Source organism: Saccopteryx bilineata, chromosome 12, assembly GCF_036850765.1.
Source record: "Saccopteryx bilineata isolate mSacBil1 chromosome 12, mSacBil1_pri_phased_curated, whole genome shotgun sequence".
Taxonomy (NCBI): domain Eukaryota; kingdom Metazoa; phylum Chordata; class Mammalia; order Chiroptera; family Emballonuridae; genus Saccopteryx; species Saccopteryx bilineata.
Genome location: NC_089501.1, coordinates 41,695,257 through 41,721,411, shown reverse-complemented (window position 1 = coordinate 41,721,411; position 26,155 = coordinate 41,695,257). Strand labels below are relative to the sequence as shown.

General features: G+C 40.9%; 1 protein-coding gene across 1 annotated transcript in view; it reads right to left on the bottom strand.

Annotated features, from left to right (window-relative positions):
• Window positions 1–2,399: 2,399 nt before the first annotated feature.
• The window catches only part of SAMD5 (sterile alpha motif domain containing 5), a 47,489-nt gene continuing 23,733 nt past the window's right edge, over window positions 2,400–26,155 (bottom strand). The window contains exon 2 of the mRNA XM_066248443.1: window positions 2,400–5,135. Coding sequence (XP_066104540.1) covers window positions 5,073–5,135 — 63 coding nt within the window. The 3' untranslated portion in view covers window positions 2,400–5,072. The remainder of the gene's footprint in view (window positions 5,136–26,155) is intronic.

Below are 26,155 nucleotides of genomic sequence, written 5' to 3'. Positions count from 1 at the left end.
ACCAATCAGCATCCCACCCTGCCCTCAACATGTAGAATCCCGCATTTCATTTTTAGAATAAGGAAAGTGTGTCAAACAAAGGTTTGTTTGTGGTACACAATACGTCTGGAAAAGACACTTGTCATCTTAAATAATATTTAAAAGTCTATTTCCTTCTGTTCCAATGGAAGACATGTTGGTCAAATTGTCAAAAATAAATAAATAAATAAATAACCACCCAGCTCTAACTGCAATTTAACCCCCCATTTTCCTCTAAAAGTTATCTTTTAACAACAATAAGAAATAAAATTTCATTTTCAGGAATTTAAACAATTTAAAAGAAAACATCTATTTTGATTAGTTAAAAAAAGTTATGTTGTTCATTTTTCTATAATTACTATTCTTTTTTTTTTCTTTTGCCTTTTTAAGAAAATACCTAAAATGATCATCGTTAGGTAGAAAGTTACTTGATTCTTTCTCCTTAGAGATTTATAAAGCTGAATGGGATTTTTTAATCAAAGAATCTGAATAGTGATAAACCTCTGATGTGGGAATATCTAACTGATGATCGCTGAGGCTGCTATGAGAGTAAAATTAAAAATTCTTTTTTGTTTGTTTGTTTGTTTGTTTGTTTTAATTAAATGAGAGGCCAGGAAGCAGAGACGGATTCCCACATGCACTCCTACCGGCCGTAATCCACCCGACAAACCCCCTACTGGGCGACACTTAGCCCATCTGGGGCTGCTGCTCCATTGCTCAGCAACTGAGCTATTTTAACTCCTGAGGCGAGCCATGGAGCATTCTTCAGCGCCTGTGGCCAATTTACTCAAACAGAGCTATGGCTGTGGGAAGCCAAGTGAGAGAGAGACAGAAGGGGGGAGGGGGAGGAGTGGAGAAGACAGTCGCTTCTCCTGTGTGCCCTGGCTGGGTATTGAACCTGGATCTTCCACATGCTGGGCCAATGCTCTACCACTGAGTCAACCAGCTAGAGCCAAAATTAGAAATTCTAAAAGAAAAATAAATCCTAGCTGATTTGCTCTCCTCTGCACAATCTATTGTGTATCATTTAATGCAGCATCTATTATAGCTTTATTCCAAGCACAGGTTGTCAGCTAGACTTTTCTAAGAACTCCCTGTCACCTGGCCCTTGGTCTGAATGGAGAACTGGCACTTTAAGGTCAGGCCAAAGAGCATTTCTTGCATATATCTCTAGATATTACATTCTACTCTTTATTCCTTATGTACTTTGAAATTCAGAACTCTTCCACCTGCCTAAACCTGCTGTTTTGACACCCAATTATGTATTACATGTACAAAGTTCTATAAATCAAATATTCTGTCCAAAACTTTCATTTTCTTTAACCTCCCTTCTTGTTATTCCTCAACACCCAGGCAAGGGACCTGTTCCCTGCACTCAGACTCTTCGCAGAGGACAATCTCAGTTTTCTGGCAGGTGCTTCTCAGTCACCAGCACATCTGGCCTCTCTTCACACAGAAGAGTTTGCTGGTGCACAATCATCTGCTTCACATCATGGCTGAATTTACCCAAAAAGCAGTTATGGGGGAATGCTGGTTTGCACTCACTCCTGAGTTGTCAATCAAGGCATTAAATCACAGGAAAATGTGCATATGCCACTCACCAATTTGCACACCAAACTTATAAATCTAAAGCTGTTATAAAAAGAGGAAAATTAGAGAAATACTTCCCTATGTGCCTATGAGACTCTTTCCCAGACTTGACAAGTGCTGGCCTTAGGAATCTGCTCGTTCTTTCAATCAGTAAACATTTACCCAACTCCTACAGTGAGCGGCCTCTGCAACTTCCCCTTTTATCCTCCCTAAAGCAAAGCAAAGGGGCCTGATTCAGCAGATGTAAGGCAGCAATAAGAACATGTCAATTTATGCGTGAGTTTTCTTGTCAGTTTTAAGGTAATCTCTTGCATAGAAGAACAAATAAAGAAGGTAACTGACAGCAAAGAGGGAAAAGGAGAGAGGCGCTCAGCACCTACTACATGCCAGGCACTGGACCAAGACCTCTGTGGGTGTAAGGAGCGGGACTCTCAATCCCTTTAAGATCTAGAGGAGGCATTTATTTTTCCCATTTGCTACACAAACATAAGAAGCTGTGACATGTTTAACGGTTGTTCAAGATCATTGCTTATGCTACGCTACAGCTTATATTCTTACATTCACCACAGATTTAAAAAAAAGGTATCAAGGCGCTGGCCGGTTGGCTCAGCGGTAGAGCGTCAGCCTGGCGTGCGGGGGACCCAGGTTCGATTCCGGCCCGGGCACATAGGAGAAGCGCCCATTTGCTTCTCCACACACCCCCCCCCCCTTCCTCTCTGTCTCTCTCTTCCCCTCCCGCAGCCAAGGCTCCATTGGAGCAAAGATGGCCCGGGCACTGGGGATGGCTCCTTGGCCTCTGCCCCAGGCGCTAGAGTGGCTCTGGTCGCAACATGGCGATGCTCCAGAGGGGCAGAGCATCGCCCCCTGGTGGGCAGAGCGTCGCCCCTGGTGGGCGTGCCGGGTGGATCCCGGTCGGGCGCATGCGGGAGTCTGACTGTCTCTCCCCGTTTCCAGCTTCAGAAAAAAAAAAAAAAAAAAAAAAGGGTATCAACAAGATCTGAGGAACTCCAAGGTGCAAACTCAATCCTATGGCTGTTCTTGTTGGTCACAGCACCACGACGCCGCGCCCTCCTCCGGCCGAGCCACTTGGGCACAGCCCTCCATGCGGCTGTGAGGTCCTCTGGCGATTATGCATTCCCCTTGCCAAGAAATAGTATTTTTTTTGTAAATAAAATCTTTATTTCCTCACCCCCACAAACTTTAAAATTTTGCTGGAATCCTCCAAATTCCTCAATAGTATGAAGTAAAATCAGCGTTTAATCTCTGTTGTTGTTCTATGGAAAAAAAAACAACTCAAGACAACCTCTGGTTATGATAATGTATTTGCCCCTCATCTACTTTCTTGACATTAAAAACTTGAGAATGTCATGATTGTTCGAGAAAAGGAAAAAGAAACAACATTGTGAAAAAAAAGACTCCTTTTAGGAGTAATTATCACCAGACACAATGCAGGCCAAGACTGCTCCTTTCTCCAAAACTTTGACTCTTCCCTCACCTTGATTTAATGCAAATGGATGAATGAATGAAATACACTCTGCTTATTTTAAAGTTTTCATCCTCAAGCTTTAGGTAAGAGGTCTTTAAAATCCATTGGCTATTTCACCGTTCTAAATTGTGACTCTTAATTTAGGTAGAAGATCGTTATTTTCAAATTCCAATAGCAGACACACAGAGAAGACTTAAATTGGGCACGATAATTGAGGTTAGACATTACACAAATAGAAAATAAAACTTGGTAGCATTACATTGCATTATAATGCCCACAGTGAAAAAATAGGTTTTTCAGACACTGGGTTCGCTTCTAGCAACAGTTCAACAAGTGCATGTAAATGTACATCTGTGAAATAAATCTGCCACAGATGCCGCACCTGGAAATGAGGTCTCTAACAGGAAATCATTTATTATAATAAATTATATCTGTAATCTACACAGACCCTCCCCCACATACTCCTTAAAAAATACATATAGCTTGTTAATTTTAAAGACTCCAGTTCACTTGAAAAAAATGATTAAAGGTTGATTGGAGTATAATCCTTACGAAACTGCAAGCTATGTCTAGTTTAAAGGACAGCTTGTACATGCTTTTAGAGCTTAATTTCCTTGAACTTGTATGTAAGAACAAGACTGAGTTTATGCAGTATCTAAATGAATCTCTAGAAGTCGCTAACCCTTGTAAACCTTAGGGTTTTAAAGGGTATTGTGATAAAATTGCCCTGCGAGACGGTACCTGTCTATCCCTTCCCAGGGACCGGTATGCACCAGGAAGGAAGGATGTAGATTTCTTTCCCTTTGAGGGTTTCCAGCTATTGAGCATCACAACGGCTGCTGAAACCTTACATCTCTATGTACCTCTCAGCACAGGGGAGACTCTGCAATTCAGTTCCACTCAGCTACTCTCAGAAGCTGCCTGACTCAAAAGAGCTTGATGCTTATCTGTATCTTTTTTGTTGATCTCCTTTTAACTCAAGTTTTGGTCCTATCAACATGGTTGCATTTTCTCAGCAGGAAATAAGACTGCCGATATCCAAAGGCAAGAAAAATAGGAATGGGGAGGGGAGACTCCAGAGTTATCTTAATTACCTACTAACACCTCATTCTTCTCTCCAGTTTTGGCTGTGGTTCAACAGGATTCTTAGAGCTCACTGCCCCCACAGACCTAAAGTCAGACACCTGGGGAACGAGGGGGGGTGGGCATCATGCTGGCCAGGGCAGGGTCCACGGAGTGAAGAAATTCGTCATGAAGGTCTGTAGCTGGCCCTTGCTCCGTGTGTGTCAGAGAGGGACAGTCTAGTGAACTTCAGCCAGATTAAATTCAGCCAGAGAAAAGTTAGAAAAACTTGCCTTCCTTTGGTAATATTCCTTAACTTGTCAGCCAGCTTTATAAATGTACCTATATATAACATGACTATATAAAGCACCTTCTGAACACAAGAATTCCTTCACCAAACTATTCTACATTAGAATTATATAAAATATCCCAATCTATGAAAACATGGTCCTATATAAAGTGTTACAAAATTAAAGCTACTATTCTCAAGTTAAAGATTAAGTAAAAGTGATGTAATTACTAGCTAATACAAGAAACCTACATTTTTGTCTGGTATTACATTTAAAATTAGTTAAACCCCCAAAACCTTAGCCAACCTCATTTATTTTTATCAAGAACTCAGAATAGAGGGGAAAAAAAACCCAAATATGCATAAGACTGTCTCTCGCAATGATGTGTCCTTTAAAAACGAACTCAATTTTTCTTAATGTGTGATATTTCACTGCCTCATTTCTAGCTATTATAAGTTAGTTACCCAGTGTACTGATTATTCCAGAATTTTTCCAAGCAAAAAGTTAAGCTGATGAGTATTTCCAGGGTCACCATCCATTTCCCTTTTTGAAAGAAGGTTCTAAATATGCCCTTTTCCAGTCTTCAGGCACCTCATCAGTCCTCCACGAGTTCTCAAAAATGATATCTAGCGGTTCTGTGATGACTTCGGCCAATTCATTAAGTACTCTAGGATGCCAGCCATTGGGACCTGTGGATTTGAACATACGGGGGTTACTGAAGTTCTCCTTTACCCATTCTTCCCCTAGTTCAGCATGGATTCCTGCTTCTATTTTTAAGTCATAGTTGCCCCACCTGGGCTTCTGAAAACCAGCTTTACGCTCTGCTTTTTATCTACCAATTTTCCCTTTGAAGCTAATAAACAAAAAAATATTTTATTCTTCTCAAGCCTATTTTCAAGTTTCGTTTTAAAGAGGTCTGCTACTTCTTTTGTTCTAAAGAGCTCTGTTTCTTTTTCCTTTCATGTTTCTTGTAAGACAAGATAGTGACACAAAATTAAACACATGTGTATTTTGTAACAGTTCGCCTGCCTAAACCATATCCCTCAATACTATATTTGAGCATCCCTATTGATAGAGTAACAGTCAACACACCGTGGAACATTCTAAAGGCTACAGAGCTCATGTTCAGAGCACGCATATGTACTCAACTTGTATCTGCAAGTACTAATTCAAAACGCACTTTCCAAAATAAAACCCATCATCATCTTGGGTATGCAGGATCATTAACTTTTTCACGTACACATTTAGAAAGCGTGGTTGTACAAGAGCTGGAAAGAGATTAATAAGAATTTCTTACAAAGCAGTAACCTAGTGGAATTCATTTGTTGTTGTGTGGTCAATCCGCGTCAGTGTTCTGGGATTGATATTAAACTAATGATCTCCAACCTCTAATAGGTGTTGACAGTTTTAACCCCTTCATTGACACAATGATTCCTCTGAAATTGAAAGACAGCAACAGATGACCGTTTCCTGCCCATCTGTCATGGCTAAATCCTGTGCCAAGACTTTCTGGACAGATTGAAAATGGACAAAGGAGAGGAAGGAAGAAGAGGGCGAGGAAGAGAGGACGCCCGAGTCTTTCCCTGGCTTTGCGATAGGACAGGCAAATTGTGCCGGTAGGATTCAACTGTCTTATTTGCTAGGTTTATGTTTCCAATTGGAAAAGCTTTTGGAAAAGATGAAATCAATTTTGCTTTCTTTAGTTTTGTTCCTCTAGTTTGTATCTCTCCTACCTGCCTCCCGGTTTTATGCCTTACAAAAATAATTCATCTCACAGGCATCATTAAAAAGACTCTTCTAAAAACAATTGTACACATTTCTCTAGAGTACAACAATTTGTTTGAGCACATGCCACTTTCACCCCTGCTCAGATAGCCACCTGCTGACAGCAATATGTTAACAAATATGTCATTATTAATTAGTTGGGTAATGTCATCCAGCAATTGCATCTATGTGGAAAGAAAGTATCACTATCCACACTGAGAAAGTTTCTTTCTCCAGAGAATCCAGCTACTTTCAGGCCATTGTTTTCCTGTAATACTACATAATAACTCATTATTAATAAATATATTCAAATAGTCACTCAAAGGAATCGTATCCAAGCCAATATCTCTATGAAAATCACCTCCTGTTATGAACATTGAAAAAGCGACGTTCAATCTTTCTTGACAAAATTCAGTTTTTTGGTGGGGAGTGAGAGGAAGTTCACCTTAATATAAAGTAGGCAAAACTTTGGTTTTTAGCACTTTAACAAGAGAATAAATAAAATGATATTACACCAAAATCTATAATTGCTATATAGTACAAGATAACTCGCTATTTCTATCAGAGAAACCAGAAAGCCTTAGTTACAGCATTTGTGATTACTAAGGGGCAGGACAGGGTCAAAGAAGGAGGAGGCAGCATCTTGAGGACATTCTTATTAAACCCAAAGACTCAGATGTCACCATACTAGATATAGCTCTGCCTGAAGCCAGGCTGACGGCCTCGCCTACCGTTCAAGGTCATTTCACTCCAGGAACCTATGAAAATAAAGAAAAGGTGCTTGGACAAGGTTATCATGCAGCAAGTGCAGACACCCTCCACACTCATCTTATCCTAAGACTAGCCCCATGGAGTCATTCACAGATCCCGCCTCCAGCTCACAGCCTCCGAAACCTCTGGCATCTCTGGTTCAACGAAAACCGAATCGCATTCATTAAACAAGCCCAGCCTTGCACGTCACTGTTTTTCATTCTTTGGGGGAGAGGGTGGGAGGCAGACAAACAGGATTTCCGCAGCTGGGTCATGGAGAGTTTCAAGATGTGAGAGCAGTGGCAGAGAACAGTAATTAGCCAAGCACATGTTGCTTCATGATCATAGGAAACACCGGTAATTTCCCTGTTACGGAAGCTCCCCCCACCCCACACACACACACACACGCTCTGGCGGCTGACATGCAATGTGACGTCCCTGCTCCTGTCCCTGCTCCTGCTGGGTCCCGTTTCTATTCGAGTGGGATAGAAATGAACAGATTTTTTAAAATTCTGACCAAATTGAAGGAGAGAACTGCTGAAAACAAGTCTCCTGGGCAAATAGGCAGGGCCAGGCCAGTCTCATTTTACAAGCCGCGCCCCCAGCACCCGGTCCTCATATTTCTTCCCGCCTAAACGATCTGGCATATTAAAAAGGCTTTTTCTTCATGCCATCAAGAAAAAGAATCACCTGTTTTTATGCGCATATAGTTTTTGGATGTAGTACGCGGCTGACTTAAAAATCATACAAAGGAACAGCCTCGAATCTGGTCCTGTCTCAGATTTCATGACCGCCAACCTCTGGCACAATAAGCACCATGTGGTATATTTTTTGGTTCTGTTAATGCTCCTGAAGTTTGGCTTTCTTTTAATAGACAAAGCTTCTAAGAAACGAATGCCAGCACTTTGTAATGGGACCTTCCTATTTCTCAGAAACACTACTGAAAGGTTCTGGTTGAGCTCACTTCCTTACCCACCTTTGAGGCCGTGCTCAATCACAGAGTTCCTGTGTGAGGGCCTGAGCTGTGTGCCTTTCTCGACTATTAGAGCGGAAGGGTGGGGGAAAGCTTCTCATATCATAGATGTCTAGCGATTCTCGTAGCCTATGTTAGAATTCTAATCTGAGAAACAGGGAGGGGCACAAAAATTAGGGGATATTTTATTGCTTCATTTTTGTTCTGAAATATCCCCTAACTCTTGTGAGCAGTATATTTAATTAATAAACTATCATCTTATGGCTAAACATTAAGATTTATGAGATTACATGCCCCCCATGTATTATGTTGATTTTTAACTGACTTCAAGTCTGTTCTTCTTTTTAGCTTTGATTTCCCCCTAATCAAAAGCAATAAGGATTTTATGCATCCTGACCCATTTAGAAGTTATTTCTTTATTGTGATATTATTCTAAGAATGTACTCAGTTGCAGATGTGGAACCAATGGAAAGTTATTCTTCACATTTGGTTGCTGAGATAAAAAATTAAATAAAACTCGTGACTATTTATTAACACTCTATGTAATATCTTCATAATTGGGGGACACCTGTCTCATTGGGAAAAATTAATTAGGAATGACAATAGAAATGTTGCCTCTTTTCCTCTTGGATGGCAGAGGGGCACAAAGCTGAACTTTTGGGCGTTTGGTGACAGGACACAGATGTTTCCACCTCATAGCTTTCTCAAGCTAAGCTTACCAACATTTGGCCATGTCACAGTGCCTGTCATTATGGGACCAAGGAAGGCAGAGAATCTGCTTAGAGAGAGGGGGGGGGGTTTCTACACAGCCTCATTTTAACTGTAAACTTCTCCCAGGGCAGAAACCACATTTTATACTTCTTTACATCTCCTGTGGAAACATTATATATAATGTCACCCACTACCAATGCTGGCTGATTAAATTGTCCATACCTTAATTTTTACATATAATTTCTTAGTAAACTAAGTTCCTGTTGGGACATTTTATTCTAGCAAGTCAGATAGGACTATAAAATCCCTTTGCCTATACAATGGAGAAAAAAATTATCACTATACCCATATGTGTCTTAATGGTCACCTTTAATGAAGTTCCTCAAAAGGCCACTGAGGGGCTTTCCCTGGCTGCTACACTGGGAGGTGGCTTCCCAGGCCCCAGCAGGCTGCAGGATGCTACAGGTTAGACAGCTGGCGGCTCATGGGTCCCTTTCTCTGCCAAATGCCTCCTACAGGGTAGACTCTTTAGGAACTCTATAGACTAGAAAAATGTCTCACCTCCTCCAGAATAATCAACATATTTTTTTTACCTTAAACACAAATAACCAAATGCTATATACATACCGTGGACTGCCATCCTGTTTTCATTCATGGTATGTCCTCGGTAAATACTAATTTACTAACAAGATCTTGAAATAAACAAAGAGGGTCGTAATATGGCATCTTCTCACTAGCTCCTCACACCCCACATGGTTCTCATCTTCACTTGAGACTTATCTGCAGGTTTTCAGCAAATGCAAAGCATACCAGAGAGGCCGGACATTTTCCTACCTGCTTATTATTCAGAAAACCCTCAGAAACAAATTCAGGGGTTTCAAGATAAAAGTGCCTTTGTTTATGCTATCCTCAGGGCATTAACTGATTTTTATAATTCCTTCCAACTGAATAGCTATGGAAATCCCAATTTCTTAAAAGCATTTTGTTATACTCATCACTGGATACTCTGAATACACTAAATCCCCGCACTGGTGGCCAGGTCGTGGAGCCCAGGGTTTTCTCAGAGGCCCAGGACATGCTCACCGCCTGCAGTTGCAGCCATGTCTTATCTCTACTGGGAAGAGATCATCAGGACTGAACTGATTGTTCTTTCAATAATTTTATAATAATTAACAGCTTGTCATAACATGAAGCGGGGGCTAGGTCACTGCTCTTTCTAGATGCATTCAAGTCCAGGTAAGGAGATACAGTGGTACCTGGAGGAGCCAGTGCCTTCGAACAAAGAGGGAGATTGGGCATATTTATAGATGGAATGGAAGGATTCGATGGAGACTACACACAAGAAAATAAAGGGGTAATAATGGACCATAATTATTACTTGGGCCAAAAGCAGTCACCACGAGGGGGTGGGGGGAAAGGGAAGAGGGGTAATTTATCATCTGAAATAGAGGCAGAGAAGAGCAGACAGGCTTCATCTTAAGGTGAAGGAGAGAGTGAGGGAGGGTCTGGCTCAGTAAGGACTGAGCCACGGCTATTTAAAGAAGGGGTGGCAAGAGGCATGGGCTGGGGCTGGTGGAAGGAGACTGAAATAACCCCCAAGGGAAGCGACATGAAGTCAGCCTGACAGCTGCAGAAAGGGCTGGTTCGGCTGGAATGGACTGCATGCAACCACAGTGATACAGGTTTTTAGAGTTTCCTCAGAGTCTTCAAACACCACCGCAGATAGTGATCAACACACGGGCCTAGAAATGCACAACACAAAGCTGGAACCCAGATAAAGATAAATGCTGAAGCATGCTGAACACTGTCTTCCAGTGCAGCTCTCTAAAATATACTAGACAAAAATGTCCTATCTCAGTGGTCAGCGAACCGTGGCTCACGAGCCACATGCGGCTCTTTGGCCCCTTGAGTGTGGTTCTTCCACAAAATACCACATGTGGGTGCAAAGGCCAGCTAAGGAGTACCCTAATTAAGTTAATTACAATGTACCTACCTGTATAGTTTAAGTTTAAAAAATTTGGCTCTCAAAAGAAATTTCAATTGTTGTCCTGTTGATATTTGGCTCTGTTGACTAATGAGTTTGCCGACCACTGTCCTATATTGACTGTGTCTGTTCAGGCTGCTATAACAGAATCCCACAGACTGGGTGGATTATAAACAACAGAAATTTATTCCTCATGGTTCTGGAGGCTGGGAGGTCCAAGATCAAGGCATCCACAAACTCAGTGCCTGGAGAGGGCCCTCTTCCTGGTTCACGGTACCATCTTCTCGATGTGTCTTCACAGGGCAGAAGGAAGCTCTTTGGGGTCACTTTGCTGAGGGCACTAATAGCATTCATGAGGGCTCCACCCTCAAGACCTAATCACCTCCCAAAGGCACCACCTCCAAATACCATCACATTGAGGATCAAGTTTTTACATAGGAAGTTAGGGAGGACACCAACATTTAGTCTATAGCAATGTCTGTCTCTAAACAGGCTCATTGGCTGCTCTTTCATGGGTTCTCTTCTCTCTGTCCTCCTAGTCTCTCTCTCAGCTACCTACTCTCAGTAAAATCATCCATTATTAGGTACTAATTGTCTCTGAAATCACCGTAACTACTGACTCTTACCACAATTACCACCAATAAACTTGTCATTAACAGTACATTTATAGCACATATTGTGACTGTCATTATCTGCCTGACCTGGCAAGAGACCTGTATATTTATAATAATCCCTTCACTTCTCATAAACCTACATGATGGCTACAGGGGACCCAGTTTTATAGGTGGGAAATCTGAGACTTTCAAGTGTGGATAACCTGGAAAGGCCAGAGAGCTATCTATATCTGGTCGAGTGGTTCTGTCCAACATCAAAGTCCAACCTTGTAAAAGAGTGTCTGTACTCTCAATCATTTTTGATTGGGAACATATAGTAGTTGAATAGTGTTTCCCAAATGTGACCTTGGAACCTGACCAGGTGGTGACACAGTGAATAGAGTGTCAGCCTGGGATACTGAGGACTCCGGTTCGAAATCCTGAGGTCGCTGGCTTGAGCATGGGATCATAGACATGACTCCATGGTCTCTGACTTGAGCCCAAAGTTCAGTGGCTTGAATCCAAGGTCACTGGCTTGAGCAAGGGGTCACTGGCTCAGCTGGAGCCCCCCAGACAAGGCACATATGAGAAAGAAATCAATGAACAACTAAGGAGCTGCAACTATGAGTTGATGCCTCTTATCTCTCTACCTTCCTGTCCGCTTTATCCCCACTCACAAAAAAAAAAAAAAAAAGTGATCTTGGAAATATGGTTTTTGTGATGGTTTGAGTTCTGTGGATGAAATCATCCTGGATTTAGGGCAGGCCCTACTGAACTCCTATCACTGGTATCCTTCTAAGAAGAGGAGAGGACCCAGAGAGACACTCATTGGAAAGGTGATCAAAGAACAGTGATGCAGCCACAGCCAAGTAATGCCAGGAGCCACCAGAAGTTAGAACAGGCCAGGAAGCCTTCTCCCCTAGAGACTCCAGAGGGGCATGGCCCCTCCCAAACCCTGATTTCAGACTTCTGAACTCCCAGACCGCGAGAGAATACATTTCTGTTGTTTTAAGCCACTCATTTTGTGATACCTTGTTACAGCAGCCCTCGAAACTACGAAACTACGACAGAACCCTTTTACATAAATGTGTCATTTCTCAAATGCTCTTAGAAATATTTTTCATCACTTTGCTGGTTTTGGCAGCACATGCACTTGCGATTTTGAGTAAAAGGTATTTTGTTTTCATTCAGAATATTAAATGTTATGCATAACACTTACTTATAGTGCTATATTTAATGTAATTCATACTATGTGAGGAAAATTTGACTACTATCTATTAAATAAATGATGCAAACTGTTTAATTATGTAAGAAAATATGGTTCATAAAAATACATTAAAAACTGTCCACTAAGCTTATACATGGACTCCATGTATATTAAAATGCAGACTGATATTTACTTACATCATCAAAAATAGAAAATCAGCATTTGGAATGATTATTTTCCTTTTGCTTAATATCTACTGGTTTATTCATTACTTACTTGAATATTTATTATTTGTTTTACATTGTAAGACAAGAGAGAAGGTTTCAGTGCTATTTACAAATAACATACTATATGTGTGGATATATTTTTATTTGCAATGTTAGAATTGAATATATTATAATTGCCAGTATTTTCCTATTTTGATATCATTTACTGAAGAATGAGAAAAAGTTTAATAGGCAATGTAAACATTTTTGAGCTCTATGAGGGTTTTATTTTAAAGAGGAAAATATTTAAATAATTTTTATTGAGCTATTTAAAGAGATATATTTATTTTATTTTTTTTAATTTTTATTTATTTTTTATTTATTCATTTTAGAGTGGAGAGGGAGAGACAGAGAGAGAGAGAGAGGAGAGACAGAGAGAAGGGGGAGAGGAGCTGGAAGCATCAACTCCCATATGTGCCTTGACCAGGCAAGCCCAGGGTTTCGAACCAGCGACCTCAGCATTTCCAGGTCGATGCTTTATCCACTGCGCCACCACAGGTCAGGCCTAAAGAGATATATTTAAACAGTCACAATTCCCAAACCTGGACAACTCTTTTGATTCTTCTGACAGTTTTGACACCTCCAGCTGGATAACATTCAACTATTCTACATTAGCAGTTCTCAGACTTTTGGTTCCAGAGCCATTAGTATTTTTAAAAAACTTTGAGGATTCCAAAGAGTTTTTGTTTATGTGGGTTACAACTACTGATAGTTACTATATTTTTAACTGCAACTAAGAAATGTTTAAAATATTTAATTCATTTAAAAATATAAAATAGTAAAAAAAATAATAAAATAAAAATATAAAAATAATAAATGCCTACATGTTAACATAAATAACATATTTTTATAAAAAATAAATATATTCCCTTCCCAAAAAATTAAGAAGCATGGCTTTGCTTTTGCAATTTTGTATATCTCTTTACAGGCAGACAGTTGGACTCTCCATCTTCCTCATTTGATCTGCGGCAATATGATTTTTAGTTGAATTACATGGAAAAAAATATGGCCTCATATAGATGTATCATTTAAAAAAGGAAAAGCGTTTAAATCGCTTTTTAAGAGATGCGATAGTAGATATTATTTTTGAAACTATACCCAAAATTGACAACATATAGTTTGTTTTTTTTAAATATTTTATTGAATTTACAGGTATGTCATTGGTTAATAAAATTATACAGGTTTCAGGTATACAATTCTATCAAATAGCATCGGTACATTGCACTGTGTTTACCACCCCAAGTCAAGTCTCCCTCCATCACCATCTGTCCCCCTCTACCCCCTCCATCTCTCCCCACATCCTTCTTTCCCTCCCGCCATCCCACACTGTTGTCTGTGTCTATTAGTTTTTTCTTTGCTTAATCCCTTCACCCTTTTCACTCAGCCCCCAACCCCTACCCCCTCTGAGAGCTGTCAGTTTGTTCTCCATTTCTATTTTGTTCATTAGTTTATTTTGCTCATTAGATTCCACATATAAGTGAATCATATGGTACATGTATTTCTCTGATTGGCTTCTTTCACTTAGCATAATAATCTCCATGTCCATTTATGCTTCATTTTTTTGTGGCTGAGTAGTAGTCTTTTGTGTAAATGTACCAGACTACAAGTTTGGTAGTTAGTTTCTTAAAAGCCAGTTGCAATGTGAAGCATGAAAACATACCACTGAACTTTTTATACTCTATCTACTACATAAAACAGGCATCCCCAAACTACGGACCGTGTGCCACAATGCAGCCCCCTGAGGCCATTTATCCAGCCCCCACTGCACTTCTGGAAGGGGCACCTCTTTCATTGGTGGTCAGTGAGAGGACCACTGTATTTGGCAGCCCTCCAATGGTCTGAGGGACAGTGAACTGGCCCCCTGTGTAAAAAGTTTGGAGACCCCTGAAGATAGTCCATCTTCTACTCTTAGTGGATCTCTTCCCATATGGGGTTTGGTAATATCATGCATTGGTCATTTGGGAAATATTGGGTTCCCGAGTTATGCAGAACTTCCCGATATTAACACATATCATTCAACATCAAAAAAGTACTGTTTGTTAACATCACCGCCCATCTAATCCAAAGTCTTCGAATATCACTTAGTAACTGTTGAACTCACTGTGGCAGATACAAATTTTTGAAATATGTAAGTTTTACTTGAATATTCTAATTTCATTCTTAAATAGAGTCAACTCTTTTTCTTGATATATTAGGTCCACTTTATTCATCTCTGAGAAATTATCTGCCAAATACCCAAGTCTAACTAACCATGGCCTGTTCTTCAGTTTTTCCTTCAAATGAAAATGACGTTCCACGAATAAAGCTGCTAGTTTAGCTAGCAACTCAACTCGAACAACAGCCTAAGTGGTTTGCAAGGAGACAAGGTTCACACACACTGCCGTTTGTCACAAAAGTCTTTATGAGTACAGTAGTTCCTTTTTATTACACAGTATATATTTTTTTAAAAAAAACCATGTATCCGAAGTTGAACTTTAGTAAACTTACTAATTTCTTCTGCTTCTTCAAAGATATTTTAAGGATAATGGCTCTTTTTTTGGCATGTGTACAGATGAAGAATACAATAGGCACTAATACAGTTTGGTACCAATGCCCTGATTGGCACTAATGTGCCAGCACTTTTACCCACTGTTGCTTTTGTATACCCAGTACAAATGTCCACATGGTGAAAAGGGCAAATAATGCCATAGTATTGCTATAAAAAAATTATTACCTCAGATACCCTAAAAGGATCTCAGAGACCCCCAACGGTCTGAGGACCACACTCTGAGAAGCCCTGCTCCACATCACTTCTGGATGGATGGTCAAGGTAGGTGTCACAAAATCAGCATGAGCAAACCAACTCATTAGTCTGCAATATAAGTTCACCTTCTGAAATGGGAGCTCCTTCCTGACAATCACTCTGCATTTACCCTCCTGGCCCCCCATCTGGCTCTGCCCCATGGAACTAGAAAGTCTGGAGCAGGGGTCAGGAACCTAGGGCTCACAAGCCAGATGTGGCTCTTTTGATGGCTGCATCTGGCTCGCAGACAAATCTTTAATAAAAAATAATAATAATGTTAAAAATATAAAACATTCTCGTGTATTACAATCCATTCATTTCCTACTGCTCCTGTTCATGGTTGTGGGTGACTGGAGCCAATCACAGCTGTCCTCCAGGACAACGCCAAATTTTTATTGGATAATGCGTAATGTACACAGGTCGTTATATGGCTCTCCCGGAATTACATTTTAAAATATGTGCCATTCATGGCTCTCTCAGCCAAAAAGGTTCCTGACCCCTAGTCTGGAGGCTTCCTGCCAGGAGGTGAGTTTCTTTTCCTTACCTGTCTGGTGAGAGGATTTATAAAGACAGCTGAGCTGGCCAGGAAATGTAGCCTACAGCATCAACATAACCCTGGGTTTCCTGGTATCTGGTCCGAACTCTCCAAACACTGAACCATGACCTCCACTGGGCCTTGCCCTCACCTGCCATAATCTTTTTCAGCCAATCCTTGGAAAGCACATTTGCATGTTTCCTGGCAGCCAGAGCATAGGACCAGCCAGGTGCCTGTGCTGGTTCCTATCATTCCGCCTATTCTCTGGTTTTAGTAGGAGAAGGAGAGACCCTTTCAAAAGTCTCATGAAAGTGACGTGCTCTGATACCATCATTCTGCATCTCAAGGACCATCAGCTAATTTCTTTAAAGTCACAGAACCTATAAAGTCATCGGAATAATCCTCAAAATGCTGGTCTTGTCCAAACAAACTCTGAGGACATGTAAATGGGTTACCTGAAGCAGTAAAACAGGTAAATAGAACTAAGTTCCAGCATACACTGGAGGTCTTTGCCCACCTACTTGCTGTTATGCAGTGACAGTTCTAGAAGGTTTGGGAGCTAAAGCCCAGATCAAGGGGCATTGCAGTTACAATCAAGGTAGCTTAATGTCATTGTGCCCAGAGTAAGCCCAGGGTAAAGGGGTGTGTGTGTGTGTGTGATGTTAATAATTGGGGTAGAGGACACATGGGGTATATACACTACCTTAATCCAAACCAGCCTATCCCCCAGGGAGTCCTCAGCAGTCACTGAACCAATCCCTTCCTGCCAGGAAAGAAGTCCCTTGGTGTGAGCAGAGCAGAGATGCCTGCTCAGGCTGGAATGAAAGTCCAGTTTCCTACTTCCTGGATGGGTAGCTGTGGGCACATCACAGAACCACTCTGTGCTTCAGTTTCCCATCTACAAAATGGGAACAACAATGTACCTCCACCTCACAGGGCTGCTATAAGGATTAAACCAGCTAAAATTTGTAAAACTGTCTAGAACAGCACCTGACACGGTGTATGTCTATGCACACATATGTGTGTGTGTCTGGATTATTTTCTCTAACACTTTCCTTCTGAAAGGCATGGAGTTCTACTTCACGGTGCAATCACAGAATGATATAAAGCGACCCCTAAAGAGGCACAGATACTTAGTCACATTTTCAGAATGAAACATAACAAATGTGCAGCAGCATTATGAAGTTAGTCATCCACAAATGTTATTAGAATAAATCATGAATAATGTGTATGCTTTAAGCACTGTCTAGCCATCAACTTCTAAAAACTTCACTTCGCTTTGTGAAGTCTATCCTCTGAACATAACTTCCACAGTAGTCATCCTCTGCCTGTTCAAGCACAATGACGTCCTTAATGGTTTAAGGACACAGACCCCCCACACACACACACACAGGGCATGAGCATGTGTGCGCGCATAGACACACATTTTAAAGAGGCACTTCACTAGTCTAATTTTCTTGCTTTCTTACTGCCCTTGGATTGAGAGAAATTATTGCTTTAAATGTGATCAAGAATTTAAGAACGTCTCCAAGTGAATTTATCCACAACATATTATTTATGTAGAAATCCACTCACAATGGTTGTTACCCAAATAATTCCCAGGTCTCTTGTATTAATTCCTCAAGGGTCTGTGTTTCTGGGATTAGGAGACACTTTCCCGGAGGAAGAGAATCGTTAGAAGCTAAAATCGCATTCTTGAAGCGATTCAAATACCTTAAGACAAAAATTGGTTCACCCAGTGGAAGTGAGGTCCCAGAATCCCAACTTCAAGAGAGCACTGAGTGGCGGTGGCCACATTCTCGCACTGGTTAGTGTGCACCAGGCCAGAAGACTTTACAGCAGTATTTCAGGAAGCGAAAGGCCAACATTTTTTTTTTGTCTTAAATCAGAAGAGCGGGCTTTCCTCTCCACACCATCTCCCACAGTCGAGCCTTACAACTTTTCATTGTTTTCTCCTTCGGGAATTGACCCACTGCAGCAAAGATGTCAAAGAGGGATGCAGATAATCCATGTATTTTCTGCAGGAACCACGCCTGGTTCCAGAGATAATGGGAAGGACCCAAATTTCCTGGAACAAACTCAGATCCATGGAAACATCCCCCAGCAAAAACACAGAAGCTCAGTGGATTGGGTCTTTTTCAAAAAAATTCAAAACCAGAAATAACCGTCGCCCCTTCTGTTGATGGGAGTGTCCCCTCTAGTGCACAGAATGCAATTTCAAGAGCTGACTTTGTCCCCTTAGATAAAATAGAATTTAAAATAGATATATGCATCGGCTGAAATCACATTTAGAAACAAGTTATTCAATTCTTGCCTTCAGTTCTTCTCATTTCCTTTGAGAACAAATGTAGAATAACCTTTCACATTGCTGCATTTTACTATCACTTTAGAGGAGTTGTTTTTATTTTAGGACATAATGTGTAAAGTCACGCTATTTAACACTACATTATATTCACAGATTATGCAAGTTAAATAAAGACAGCTTGCTGATTTCTTAATATAGATTCAGCTAAGATTAGTTATGCATCTGCCATGTTAACATTCAGATTGGGGGAGGTGAGGGGGGGAGAAGTCTTAGTTAAAAATCACACTTGCATTGTAAGTGCTTAGAATTTCATAGTTCATTTAAGAGCATCAAATCAAGAATTTAATTATGTCAGAAAAGAACGATATCTTCTTAACAGACAAGATTACCGTACATTCCTTTAGATTCCTTTCCTTGTGTGTCCCCCCTCTTCCCCTCCCAAAGTGGATCATTTTCCTTCACATCTATGGACTTGTTTTCTGACCTATGAAATAAGGGGTTTGGTTAGATGGTTTAAGATACCCTCCAGTTCTGTCATGGTGTGATTTTAAGATTTCCATGGAATGAACTGATGAGGAGGCAAAGAAGAAATAGAGCCAAGATGCCGTGATAAGTTAAACAATTCAGCTCCTAAACAAGGCATTTCCCATGATGCTAGACAGATGCCTCACACGGCACAGGCAGTGGACTGGCAGCTCAGAGCTGAAAGGCAAGAAACCATAGGACTACAGGTCTACCAAACCTCAGCAGCGTTGAAACATACAAACATTTGCTTAACAACAAGCTATTCAACAAATCACAAAATCTTAAAAACATGAACTCCTCCCAACCAACAACAGTGTGTGTGTTACGGCTTCAAGACGGACTGAAAATCATGACAGAGTAATCTGTGTGTGTGGGAGGGGGAAGGTCTTATTTTTGGACCAGCTAATCTAACAATAACCTCCAGGCTGAGAGGCAGAGTGTTTATGCTTGCAAGTTTCTATAAATGTACCATGTAATTCCTTATGCTGCTGAATTACATAAATAATTCTCTCTGATGGTGGATGACACTCTGCCTGGATCAATTAAATGAGGGTGTGTCTGGTGACGAGTCACGTTCCTCCACCAGAGCCTGAGACAAAGATTTATGTGCAGGCAGTCTATTTGGTAATGTGATGCCAGAGGGTAGAAGTAAGGGCCGGGCAGCGTAAAATAAAGGAGGGAAAACCCAACATGAAGATGTTTATGGAGTTGGCCTCTTGGTGATGTGTTGTTCAAATCTTCAGGACTTTACAAGGAGCCTTAAGAAAGGCATGTCAGCCCTCCGCATATAAAAGAAAGAGGGGAACATTTGGGCTTCAGCATCTATCGCTCATTTCTCAGGATTTACCTCATGGGTGACAGGCTCCCCACACTATCTGTTTACACATGTGTGAGTGCCTTGTCAGCTCTCATAGGAGTACATGACGAAATCAGAGGAGCACAGGGACAGAAAGCAAGAGGCGGGGCTAAGCTAATGATGCAGCTAGTTGAAGCTTCTATGAAATTGCTTGCTTAGCACTTAGATGATTTAAACTGGTGCATACAGATCTCAGGCATGTGTATCAGTCAGGATGGGCCACTTATGCAGTAGTAACAAATGACCCCACAATTTCAATGCCTTACAGCAATAACAAACGTTTTATTTTTCTTTTGTGCTACAAATCCAAAATGGGTCTACTATGGTTCTGAGCCATTTTCTTCACTCCAGGCCCAACAGTAATGAAACAATGTCTGTCAGGAACATTGCCAGTCATTGTGACCTCAGGGAAATGATTACTTTTGTGAACCATGCACAGTTTTGTAGAGATTCTTCCAGGAAGAGATTCACATCACTATATTCACCTTTCATTGGCCAAAGCATGCCATATGCCTATTTTAGTTCAAAAGGTACGGATGTAGCCTGACCGGGTGGTGGTGTAGTGGATAGAGCGTCGAACTGGGATGCGGAAGACCCAGGTTTGAGACCCTGAGGTCGCCAGCTTGAGCCCAGCTCATCTGGTTTGGGCAAAAGCTCACCAGCTTGAGCCCAAGGTCGCTGGCTCGAGCAAGGGGTTACTTGGTCTGCTGAAGGCCCACGGTCAAGGCACATATGAGAAAGCAATCAATGAACAACTAAGGTCTCGCAACACGCAACGAAAAACTAATGATTGATGCTTCTCATCTCTCCGTTCCTGTCTGTCTGTCCCTGTCTATCCCTCTCTCTGATTCTCTCTCTGTCTCTGGAAAAAAAAAAAAAAAAGTACAGGTGTAGAATCCTGTAGGGAGGGGCGATAAGGAAGGGTGACTTAGAGTCCATTGATACAATCTATCACACTATGCCTTCATTTTCATGGGAGAAAAACCAAGAGCTGATTTTTAAGTATTTTCTGTATATAATGAAGCCTTTGAAAGAAAATTCATTCTCTCTCCTCACCAACCTCAGCCACCACTCTCTTCACCTATCTGCATCTGATTCTTGTTGTTAAAAAAAAATCTTTCCTTATAAATATGTATCTGGCCAAAATACAGGCCCCACTAAACAAAAACTTCCTTTCTAATCTATGCTGGACAGAAATACATAGAGGAGACAGAAATCTAAGAATGACCCAATCCCTTTCTTTTGAATATAAGTAGAACTTGTGGATCAACCAAAGGAAAGAAAAAAAAAAAGAAGAAGAAAGAAAATTCATAGAAATAGACAACAGTATGGTAATTACCGGAGGGAAAAGGGGGTGCGTGGAGGGAGCAGGGGGTACAGAGAGGACAAAGGGTGACGGAAGGAGACTCGACTTGGGGAGGTGAACACACAATACAGTGTACAGATGATGGATTATAGAATTGTACCCCTGAAACCTATGTAATTTTACTAATCAGTATCATCCTGATATAATAAAAATAAATAAAATACTAATAACATAAGATAGATGTCATGTTCATGATCACATGACAAAAAGCAGATTTTGGGGGTTGGCCTAGTCTAATCCTAGTCCTTTAAAAGTACAGTGTGTCTCAGGCTAGAAGACAGAAATTCGGAGAGACTGGGAGCGTGAGAGGGACTTGACCCACCGCTGCCGGTTGGAAGACGGAGGGGCTACTTGAGAAGGAATTCGATCAGCTTCCAGGTGTAGGCAGTGGCCCACGGCTAACAGCCAACAAAGAAACAGGGACCTCAGACTTACAGCTCTCAGGAACTGGATTCTCCCCAAACCTAAATGAACTTGGAAGCAGAGTCTACCCTCAGATTCTCCAGATCCAAGACCAAGCTGACTGATATCCTGACTTTGGCCCTATAAGACCCGGAGCAGAAATTCCAGTCCAGCATTCCCGGAACAGTGACTACTGAACTAGGAGGTAATAAACGGGTGTGATTTTTCGCCATTACGTTCACAGTCATTTGTCATGCAGCAACAGAATACAAATACAACATGTAACCAGATTTATCAGTTGAAGTATTCTACTGTTAAACAGCTAAAATAATGACTCTTTCCAACTTTCAGAACAGGTGACATTAATTCTAATGAAAGGGAAGGACTTCCCAGGGAGGGACAGAGGAGGAGGGTCAGTGTCAGAAAGGCAGGGCCCACAGAGGCACAGAGTAACAGGAAACATGCAGCACTTACTCCGCCCAGCAGTGGTGTTGCGCCTGCGCTGGGCCGCCAACCACTCTCAACAAAGGAAAGAGGCAGAGGGACTAAGATAAACTAAGAGGTGCTAAGTCACAAGTGAGTGGCATTGGGGTCCAACCAACTGATTTTCTTCCCAATTTTTAGTATGGGGGCCATGGAGACGAGAGATCATAAAACTGTTTAAAAGATGTCCTGCCTCCATGGCGTTTTCCCCGTTGTGAATTCCCATGACTGTACGCCACCAGTCCCAACGCACCTGTGTAGTGCAGCGGAGGAAGCACGGCGTGCCCACCTACCAGCCTCCCATTCCCTCTGCCCGGGCACCCACTTCCTTCTCAGGCTCCCCTACAAATAGAATGGGGTGATTTTATCAAGTTCTGGTCAATGGAATATAAGGAGAAATAACAGAAGTCACTTCCAGGCCACACTCTTAAAAAATATACTGAGCCTGTCTTCAGTTCTCTTGTCCCTGAAGGGCCATGTGTTGAGGTGAAAGACCCCAGGATGCGGGAAGCCTGGGTCTCTCATTGGATGGCAGAAAGCCTCCACCGACATGCACTGGACTTTGCAGGAACCAGAAATAAATACATTATTTCTACATTGAGGGGTTGAGATTGTGGTGTAGAGGGAATGACTTTTTTTTTTTTATTATAGCGTAGTTTAATAATATTATCTTATCCTGAATAATATACATATATTTTCTCATTTGATTTGATTTAACAGGTTTAGGCAGAATTTCTTCATCTGTGACTCTTCTTGATTTAGTATATCATCCAAGCATTACACAAGGACATTAACACAGGAATTTGAATATCAAATTTAATTACTGTTACAAGAAATTCACATTCTTACATGTCTGATATTTACATTGGATTTCTGCCTTACATAAAACTATAATGAGAAGCATATAAATCCTAAAATATATACACACATATATCATATATACATATGCATATACATACACATACAAACACACATATATACATGTAAATTTACACATACATGCATAATTATTAATAATTGGAATAATGTCAAACTCCTTCCTGCAATGTCAATTTAAACTGTGCCTATCATTAACTCCATTCCTCACGCTAAGACCCCCCCCATTCCCAGATCAGGAGAAGGGTCTACCACCCTGATCCCTTCAGCTTAATTTAAGCAATGTCAACCTAGAACAAGGACAAATGTAAAATGAAAACTAGCATTTGTTTAACAGCTAGAAGGAGTCACCATGAGAAGTAAAATCATTTTTCTGAATATTCAGAAGTGACATTAACTATTTATACACCCGGCTGTCTAATCCAAGCACCATTTTTCTATTTGTCTGAAATGAATTTCCAAAGACCTAAGAAGAGACAAAGGCTAATATGTATCCTTTAATGGACAAGATTATAATTAACCTAACGTCTGTTTCAAATTTACTATTATCTATTAAAGAATAAATTATTTTACAGCCCTCTAATGTAGCTCTTACGCCTTCAATCACTGACCATAACCAATAAGCAGCTTCATAGCAAGAATATCCTAAACAGAGCCACAGAACGCAATTTCACTAAGTGTAAATCATCATCGCTTCTAACGCAAAGGCTAAAGCAAATCTCTGTAATTACTGGGTGTATTTTGAATCACTTTTATTATTACTGCATTGGCCCCATTAAAAAAATACAAAACACTGTACTGCATGGAATATAAAACTGGAATTATGGTACCCTACAAAGTCTAATTGAAATCTATAAATTTCCTACCACTATTCAGAATTATTTTGTTGCCAAAGAATTTCAGCTATTCAGAATTACCTTTGAAAGCATTTGTTTTGTCTAGAGCCATGAAGTAAGAATGTTTTACACTGCCAACTTTGGGGAGTGGATGCTGGAGCGAAATTATGTGGATGGTTTCTTATTCATTCAGGATGTTAATATTTCTAAAGTAAACCATACTATGCAAAAAAAAAAAATGGAATGGAAAAATCAAATTGAATATGTCATCCACAAAGGCTATGAAATAGTTTGTCTCTTTTCCAATTTTGGTCACACCCAGCCTCACCCAGACGACTACAGATCCTGCAAGATCAGCATTAAATCTCCTTACCAAAAATGACAAAGGTATGCCATTAAACTTACAAAAGGGGGACAATGACAACTTTCTTACTTGTGAGCTTAGCTTATGAGAAATGAACACAGGATGGACGAGCCCCCAAGCCATTCTAAGGAATGGCGATACTATGACCCTAACTTTCTGTGTACATTTAATGGTGGATGACTTCCTAGCTGCCTCTTAAAAAATCCCCGTAATTTCTGGAGCTCACATGAGTGTATGTATGTAGATACAGTATTCACAGTTTACAGTCATCCTATCAAAACCAGTTTCTATGTACTGACTCTGGCTAATCTGCCTGATGTCCACATACAGGTTACAGCACAGCAAAACCAACCATTTTCTGGTTATAAGGTTGTGTCACCATAAGGAGTCTTTTATAAATTCCATACATTATGAATTTCTATTCAACATATACTGGCACCTTAACGGTGTCAGTCCCTTGAGTATCTTCATGATTGTAAACATTCCTTTTTTATTATCTTTAGAAAGAGAAGGTCTTGCTCACCTCTGAATAGTCTTGCTCACTCTACACATCCCCTTGCATTTTATTTTCTCCTGGAAGGCCTCCCCTTCTCCTCCTCCCAACTTGCCTCTGGACATGACTCAAATGCCATTCTTTAGGTGACAAATTCCCAATCACCCCACCCTGAAGAATTCATTCTCCTTATTTTAAACTCTTAGTTCACTGGAAAATCCATCCCTATTTTCCAACTTGGCTGCCTTAAGCAATCATTTAACTTACGCCTTTAACAGTTCAACAACTTGTCCTTTCTTTGTTATCTACTCCAAGTTCTTCAAGAGATACCATATCTTAGTGTTGGAAGCATTAAAAAGAATTGACCTCATTCTAACTACTTAACACTGGCATAATTTTAGAACTAGGTATCTTTTTCTCACGTTATTCGGACCTAAATATTGTATATTTTGATCACCATATCCAATTTGGCTCCAAGCAAATCAAGCACCAACACAAAGACTCAGTGATTTTTAAACAATGAAAATTTTTAAAACAGTGAAAGTAGACTTTGGGTAAAGTAGATTACCATGCACAATGGGGGTGGGCCTCACCCAATCAGTTGAAGGCCTTAAGAGAAAAAGACTGAAGCTCCCCCCCCCCCCCCCCCCCCCGCCCAAGGGATCAGGAAGTCACAGCTTTAAACATAAGACTGCAACATCACCTCTTTCCTGGGTTTCTAGCTGGCCAGCCTCCCTGCAGATATACAACTTGACAACCCTCACAACTGTGTCAACCAATTTCTTAAAATCAGCCAATCAATCAGTTAATCAATGTCTCCCTCTTCCTCACTCTCTCACTCACTCTACTTTTCCTCTCTCAATCTCTCTCCCCACGCACACGCTCACATGCCCTTTGGTTCTATTTCTCTAATATAGGGCTCTTCATTCTGGTAGACTTAACGTGACTATCTCCTGCCACCCCTGATGTCCTAGTCAATCCGCAGTCTGCCTTGCCAGTCTCCGCCTGAGAGCTTGCCTGATCTCTCAAATGCTCTAGTTGCTGGATCAAAGGCAGGTCTGCCTTGAAGTGGAAACCTCACAGTGTCTTACTCAGTTTTCTCAAGCCTTTTACCTAATTGTGTATTCTAGTCCTTAGGAAGGATCTCCTCATTTTAAAAGCTTCATGCCTCATAAAACCTGGCTCCACCCTCGGGCTCAATGAATTAGTCTAAGCCCCTCCCTTGGAGTATGATCTTGCCAATAGCGATGCTGTCAGACTCCTCCCCCACCCAATGCCTGACCACTCCTGGGGCCTCGTTGCATTGCGCATACATGTACCATGGGATGTACAATACATCTGTTCTTCAAATCTCAGCCCAGAAGAACCCGAGTTAACATTTACTACCAAAAGCCATAGACATTACTATAATAGTAAGATCTCAGTGGGGCCCTGCTAAACACTTAATAACCGGCTCTCCTGGGGAAAAATGTATGCACACACACATACATAAACTTATTATAAATTTTACTGCCCTAAAGGATGTGTAGCACACCATTTACAAAGGGATAATAACATCCCATACTGTAAATTCCACTTATCCAATTGACTCTCACAGAATGCTCCTGTTAGCATGGGCTAAATTCTAATATTAGAAGC